This window comes from Centruroides sculpturatus, unplaced genomic scaffold (assembly GCF_000671375.1).
Source record: "Centruroides sculpturatus isolate CEXI.00-Female unplaced genomic scaffold, Cexi_2.0 scaffold591, whole genome shotgun sequence".
In the NCBI taxonomy this organism is placed as follows: domain Eukaryota; kingdom Metazoa; phylum Arthropoda; class Arachnida; order Scorpiones; family Buthidae; genus Centruroides; species Centruroides sculpturatus.
Window position 1 is genome coordinate 275,411 of NW_019384920.1, and position 8,268 is coordinate 283,678.

Consider the following 8,268-nt stretch of genomic DNA (forward strand, 5'->3'; position numbering starts at 1 on the left):
CATCATTAACTAATATATTATAAAATATATAAATAATATTAGCCCTTATAAATAGTTCTTTAATTTTATGTAACTATAAGTTGCTTCTTATATTTAAATAAAATATTCTTCTTCTATTTAATGAATATTTTATTGATAAATATTCATTTAACTATATTTAAATTATGATAATAAGAATAAAACTAATTCTTAATTAATTGTTAACAGAAATGTTTAGTTAAAATAAAATCATAAGGTGGAAATAATTCGTCTTTTAAGAATCATCGATGCTTGTAGAATATATATTAGAAATAATTTCATATAAGTTATTAACTGTTAAGTTAAATTGCTTGTTAAATAAATTAAATATAAATAAATTACAAATTTTACTTCCTAAATTTTTTTTATTAATTATAATTTCGGACCTGCATTTAAATATATTATTCTAGATTCAATTTTTAATGTGGAAGCAACTTTATTGCAATTTCCTCCTCCTCGATAGACATAAAAAGTACTTCTAAAATTCTTGTCATATTCTCTGTCCAGTTATTAGTATTGATGGAAAGAGCGCAGATTTTAACAGTGAATCCTCTATAAATTTTCAACAAAATATAAAAAAATTATGAATACTCCCACAACATAAAAGCTTTTAAAACACTAAAAAGAAAACTTTTCCTTATGTAAGTGATATTCTCTCCAACCTTTGAAGATACATTAATAATTCTTTTCTCTCTTCAAGTTGATGTTTCTTCCAAATTTCCAGTTAACCCAGAAGGATACTTCATGTAATTTAGACAATATACAGGCATACCTCGACTTACGTCGTTTCGAGTTACGTCGTTCCCGATTATACGTCGCTTGTTAAAAAAAGTATATGGAAAAATAAAAATCAAGTTTAAGTCATTTTATTCGACTTTACGTCTGTCCGCCACAAATATTGAAGTCGTAATATCACTAGAAAAACGTTTTAAGCACATAGAATCATATTAAAATATATACAAGTATGTACTGTATTTACAGTACATGCATTCGTAAATTTAGATTACTTTTTTGTACTATATTAAAAACTAAAATTTATTTGTTTGTAAGCTTAAAATAGATTTTTATTAACCATATATTATTAAAAATGCATTAATAAATAAAATACAGAACCGGGAATGGTAATTTACGGTTTAGCCTAGTGACAAGTAGATTTAGAGACAAGTAAATTCGACTTATGTCGTTCTCCTGGAACCAATTACCGACGTAAGGCGAGGTATACCTGTAATTATCCTTAAGTTTGAATTGTTGTTCTTAACACTGATCTGTTGTTTGTAGAACAAAGTTAACACTACCCCGAAGAAATCGTACAATACATAATTGAGTTTGCTAATTTTATTTATTAACACTAAGATCATGTTTTGTCGTGTTCAGACTGTGATTTATGTATGCATGTTCTCTGGTTAGGGTGATCATTGTATTTAGAGTTATACACGTATGGCACTTGCGTGTATTTTTACTCCTAAGTTTTCCATATTTATTCTTCAGTTTAGTTACGTCTTGCCCCAGTACATCATACTTCTCCCGATAACAATGGAGTCATGGTGGTCATCTTTCTAACTCCGTGCTCGAGATTAACGAAGGACAGGCAGACAGACGACACTGAGGGGTATAGGCCTGCAATTTCAAAATTGCAGCAAAATAATATAACAACAGTCTAGAAGTACTAAATTTTTGTTTAATTTTGCATATATTGCGATCTAAATACATTTTTATATAATTTCGTACTATCAATTATATTTTTAGTTTACAATTTTTATACAATTATTCTTATTTTCACAATTACATTCTTAAAATTTCAATTTATAAGTTGCAATTTATCTATACCATCTGTTTTTCTTTATATAAAATGATATTCAAGATACAGGATATGCTTGATAAAGGAGCTTATGAGTGAAATGATTTGATAGTTGTGACAACGACTTCTATATTTATATAAATACTAAATTAAAATAATAATACTTATATAAAATGTTATTCTAATAATGAATATTTTTAGCTTTATTGGCACTTCCTAATTCTATACTCCATCCTTTTTTCATTTCATATTCTCTCCTTTTTTGTGCTGTGGTCTGTGTATGTATATGTGTATGTGTGTGATTTCTATATTTCCTACTTCCTGCATATCATATACCATGCAATTCTACTCTCTGTACTCCCTAATTACTATAATAAGATGTTTTCAACTCCGTACTATAATTAGGAAATATATTTTCCTTTACAATAATAAATTTATCTTTCTGTTTAGGTGTAAAAATCACTCGTCTGACTATGCCAAGATGGGTAGAAAATGGTACAGAAGAATCAGTTGTATTGGACTGTGAGTACGATCTGTCGGATAGTGATTCTCATATTGTCGTCAAATGGTTCTTAAATGACGATCCAGAACCAATATACCAATGGATACCGGAATTAAAAGCTCGTTATGCATCATCCAGAATAAAAGGACGTCTTAACTGGGATTATACAGTATCACCGTCCAACACCTATACAAAATATAGAGCACTCAACATTATTCGTCCTACGACTGAACTCAGTGGTAGATATTCCTGCCATGTGATATCATTAACAGAACAAGATTCCGAGGACCAAGTCATGATTGTTTACGGTAAATGTACTTTAATTAATTTAGTAAAATTTATGTATAATTCGATTAAGTAGTTTAATTTATTGAATTTTTAAAAATACGTTTAAAAAGATAAAGATTAAAATACATAAATATAGAGCAGTTAGAAAAAATCGTAACATTTACAAGCAATTAATTATATTTAAAACAATACGAAAAGTTTTGTTCTTTTTTGTAATATATTAAAATAATTTTTTTAATAATGAAGCTTATTCAAACCAAACGTGAGGGTTTCATTTATTTAAAAGCTATTAAAAAGATTTCCTAGTGAAAACTTTTTTCTACTATATTACACTTTAATTTCATAGTAAAACCTCTTTAAGTCGGACAATAGTAGTTATACTCAATTTAGTGGGGTGTCTGGGATATAGCTTGTCTGTATAAAACGATAAAACACCTCAAGTCGAGGTGTTTTATCGTTTTATACAGACAAGTTTGTAATGAACATTAGTAAAAAGTAGCATATACATTTTAAGAATTCATCATTAACGGGATGATTCTTATAAATTTAACATTAATGTTAATTGTGTTATAGTAATAGAATATACTATTAAGTTATATAAACGTACTTACCATCATAGAAGTATGTTTGGTCTTATAATTGACATAGTTGTGAAGTCCATAATGCAAACTGTCAAACCGTATACAGTCTGTCAATTTTCGTGAAACGTAACCATAACACAAGCTTATAATTATGAATTATAACAATAGCTATTGTATAATATTATAATTAAACTAGCTATTGTACGGTTTCATCAAAGCATGCATCCTTATTTAACGTAACACATTCAAGATTAACAAATTAGCAATCAAAACTTTATAAAGAGTTATCCATTAAATGATAATTTTATTCATTGCTTATGACAGCGAACTAACAAACGTATATAATTAATAATAATAATAATAATATGTTTAATTATATAAATTACAAATCCATGAAGTAATTACATTTGAAAATTGTATTTTATTTCAGCTCCTCCAAAACATTTTGAATTTAATTTTACAAGGCCATCAATTGATTTAACAAATTTTACTTGTGAAGCTGAAGGAGTTTATCCACTCCCTCGTTTGTTATTATATAGGAATACATTAAATGACGTCGATTCTCAATTAATATCGGATACCAAGATCATATCGAGTAAGAAAAATGGAGCATATACTGCCAAACTGTCACGAATTATTAGAGATCGTGAATTACGAAACGATGCTCCTACTGAATTCGAATGTGTTCTACTTATACCGGGAACAAATTATAAAAATCAGAGAAATATTGTATATTATCCAGGTATGTAACGAATTTAAACCATTTATTTTATACTTATTTACATAAATTACTTAAATTATGTGTAAGAATCTTCTTTTTAAACTCCATCTCCGCAAGAATTATGTTATAATTTTACTACAGCAAATTTTATTATTATTATTATTATTTAACTCTAGTACTCATTTAATATACCTCCAGGTTATTAAAATAGAATTTTAAAATAAATTTTCTTAATTTGTGTAGCATTTGCACCATTAATGTCAAGTATTTTATAACGTTACTATAAAACTCGTGTTGAATAAAATATTATTATTATGATTATTTTTCTCATCTGTTAATTTAAAAATTAATTATTATTATTATTATAGATTATTGTTTAGTCATTAAATTATTAAATTTCGCATACAAAATTCATATAATCAAAGAACTTTCTTTTTAAAAAAAATAGTAAAAAGGGAGTTTCTCTGAAGTCTTGAATCAATATCTTTTCTTCCTTTTTCAGCCATCACATTGCATTTTTTTTCTTCTTTTTTTGGTTCCAGAGGGGGAAAAACTGACACCAGATGTAAAAGTGATGAGACTCCATTAATGAAATTACGAGTACGTTAATATTGTAACTCAAAATAACTCAGTATAGATTATTCCAGTTCTGTTCTGAAAGAATACTTCATTTTTTATTTCTTTATTATATACTTTTTTTTTGTCAGTTTGACACGCCGCTCTGTAACCAGGTAGCAACTGGAGCGTGTGTAAATTTCCAATAAGTACGCTCCCTTTATATAAGAGATGCATATTTTAATGGAAGGATTTGTCAAAGAGGTTTATTTANATTAAATACATTAACGTTGTAAATTGAATAAATAGATTTATAATATTAAGTCCGTATAAATCCAGGATTTTACTTAGTTCTGGATTACGTTAGGATGTTAGATAAGCATATATTTGTGTATGCCTGAAGCCTTCTAAGCACGAGGCCCTAGACGAAAACTTGTTTTTCTACCTAGAATCCTCACTGATAAATCAAATTTTTATTTAAAATTTATATTAAATGATTATAGGCTATATAAAAATTACTTGCATATACTGTAGTGTATTTAATTACTTAATAATTTTAAAATAGTTCATTAAAAAATCTATATGAAATTCTATTATCGGAATCAATTTAAATTAATATCAAGCAAACCTTTGTTTGTACTGTTTTTTATTTGTTTTCCTTACTTTTTAGTACTGTAAATAAAACCAAAATTTTGTAATTGTTCACATTTTACAAAGCTAAATTATTCATTTCATTCGATAATTACCTAAACGACTATATTTCTTTAACAAGAGATTTCAAATTTAGATAGCATCTGTGAATAATTGGGTTTTACTACAAAATAAATGCCTTACAAAGTTCTCTCTCTCTCATTCTCATTTACTTTTTTTTCTAAAAAATATACGATTTTTTTAATTATCTGGCGATTACTTAAGTTTTTTCAGCAATTGTGTGAAAATTCAAAAAATTTACCTAAAAAATACCAGTTAAAGTATTGTGTGTGCACTTTTGCAGCTATATGTGTATATATATAATATAATAAATGCCTTAAGTAGAATTTATGTAAATGGTTAAAAAATTTATAATATATAAAACTGACTTGAGCATAATTCATAAATCCACATATTAAGATAAATACTATAACAGTTGATAATATGAAAAATCTTATAAGTTATAACACAATTAATTTAGTTTATTAATTTAATTTATATTTGTAACTAAACAAGAAAAAATGTGGCATTTCTCATTTATTTCTACAAGTTAATAACTTGAAAATATATTTTTAAATCCCCACTGTCGTTTGTCTCTGTCTGTCTGTCCTTCCTTAATCTCGAGAATGGAGTTAGATAGCCGAAAATCGAGACCAGATATGGCCAGGTCCCCAATTTATTATATACAAACTTATGGTCTGAACCTGAAATCACGTGATTTTTTAATTTAAAACGAAGGACGATAAAACATATATCAAAACAAACACACACAGTTTGTATCTGTAGAAATTTGAGATAACATTAAACTTTACAGACCTTATCCCAGATATTTAAAAATTCCATATCCTTACATGAATTTNTATAAAATTACACAATATATAGAATAGAAGAGTGTGCTTTATTAAACATTTAGGATGAACTCCGTTGAAGGAGAGATACAGTTTAAATTGGTAATTAAAGATAAGGCAGTTAAAAACGAGAAAAAATATTGTGACATCGTCACAATGCCGGGCTACAATTTTTAATTTATTTAAATCAAAATGTATGGTTTCGATTTTAATAGTGTCTTGCTTCTGTACGTCATACTTTTCCTCATAACAATAGAATCATGCCGGTCACTTATCTAATTCCGTTCTGAGTAAACATTATATTAAAATCACGTGACATCCGGTCAGACATGGAAATTCGTATATAGTTAATCGGGCCTCCTGCCCTCAAGTTTTCCCATATCTGGTCTCGATTTTCGTCTATCTAACTCTGTTCACGAGATTAAGGAAGGATAGCAGAATGTAATTTGTTACACGAACAAGAATAAAATGGCTTAAACATTGAACTCATTGATGCATCTTAATTATAGACATTTTTTAAATAGTCTTGAATATTTCGAGTAATGTAATTTTCCGAATAAACTGGGTATTTTGGAAAATAGTACGAAAGATATTCGGAAACTTTATTGGAATGTTCAGGTAATGTTTGCTCGACAGACACTGAGAATTGACACATTCGATGAAGTTGTGAAAGACTACAAGGTTCTAATTTGCAGTTGGAATTATATTGATTATTGTATAGTGACAATACTTCAGAAGAATATCTAAGGTAAAATGAGTCTAGTCGTAATTTATATGTAGAATCTTTGGCAATTGGCGTTGAGAGTGGTGTTGAGGAATATCAGCAGCGAAGATGAAGGATACTATTGAGAGCATCTTTGTCTTCTTTTATCGATATTGCAGTTTTGACACTTGAATCGTCTACAACCTTAATGGATTCTATAGTTGGGCTTACACGAGAAAAGATTGAGTAATTCCTACGTCGATGTACACCAGTTGTTGAAAATAGGATTTGTAGAGTCTAAGCTTCTTAAGTGGTTCTGATCTTTATACGAGATACCGTTAGGCTGGCTAAAAATTTTCCTGATGAAATCCAATAAGTATTTCAGAAATAAAGGGTGGAGTTTAGTATGTCCTGTTTCTAGTAGTAAGACATATCTTGAAATAAGTGAGATATAGGGATGCTTTGAAGGCTTTTACTATCAAATAGTAGTGTAGGAATTTGAATAGGTAAAGCATATCTGAATAGTTAACTGTAGTGGTATTAGACAATTTCAACTGTGTACAGACGTTTATATTTTTTGTCGTAAATAGTATGGAAAGCAGATTAGATATCATGACCAACAAATGGTGCAGTTTTCTCCGGAAATAATGTTTGAAGTTAGGAACTGCTGAAAAAGTATCCTGAGAAATTCGAAATATGGAACAGCTTCGATCTGCTTATTATATAATGCAAAAGATTCTTGTTTGAAAAGTTTGCCATTTCTTCTGAAAAAGAGAAATTTTGTTTACTCGGTATTTATTTGAAGATTGTTTTTATTACAGCATAGTGTTATAAAGAAATCCGACAGGATGAAAGGATGACAAGATCATCAACATAGACTAGTAGATGGGTGCTCGTGTCCTCCATGTTTATAATCATTAAATACTAAAGATATTGTTAGTAAAGATGAATTAATATGCACTGATGTGGTCACTTTGGAGGAGTTGGTAAAGTTTAGAAAGTTTTGGTTCCTTTTTGGGGGAGTTACGACTGTTCTGAGATTAGAAAATAAGTTTTGAACTATATTTATAAATTTTAACTTAGTATTAATGTTAAGCATGGAATTTATATAACAGGAGCTTGATAAGAATTGAGTCGAATAGGATTTGCAGATCAAGGAAAACATGGTTCTACTGTTTTGTTAAAAATTAAGATTCTACAAGCGTATTAAACACATGTTGAGTCTCAACTGTTCCTCTTCCAGATGTTTTTCATCTATTCTTTAAATTTTAATGCTAATAGTAAATAGTTTGCGCAGATTGGAGGGAAGAGCAACTAAACTAAAATTCTTTGGATTCAGAGAATTATATTGCTTATAATCGTACGAAATTGGCGACGTTTTAGATGAGAGATACGAATCTAGTTTGAAAGAAACCGTTAAATATATTTTAGTAGTTTGTTATGGAAGTGTAATAAAGCCAATTTAAGCAGAAGCGGTAAGAATGAGATCATTTCCTTGAGTAGTTTTATCTTTCATCTTGTCAAGGACTGTTGTATAGGCGTCGAGGTCGAAGATCAAATCCTG

The 8,268-nt window shown here is 28.4% G+C and overlaps 1 protein-coding gene across 1 annotated transcript in view; it reads left to right on the plus strand.

Annotated features, from left to right (window-relative positions):
• The window catches only part of LOC111631847, a 39,184-nt gene extending 35,146 nt beyond the window's left edge, over positions 1-4,038 (plus strand). Inside the window, exons 2-3 of the mRNA XM_023376175.1 lie at positions 2,267-2,626; positions 3,618-4,038. Coding sequence (XP_023231943.1) covers positions 2,267-2,626; positions 3,618-3,937 — 680 coding nt within the window. The 3' untranslated portion in view covers positions 3,938-4,038. The remainder of the gene's footprint in view (positions 1-2,266; positions 2,627-3,617) is intronic.
• Positions 4,039-8,268: the final 4,230 nt, after the last annotated feature.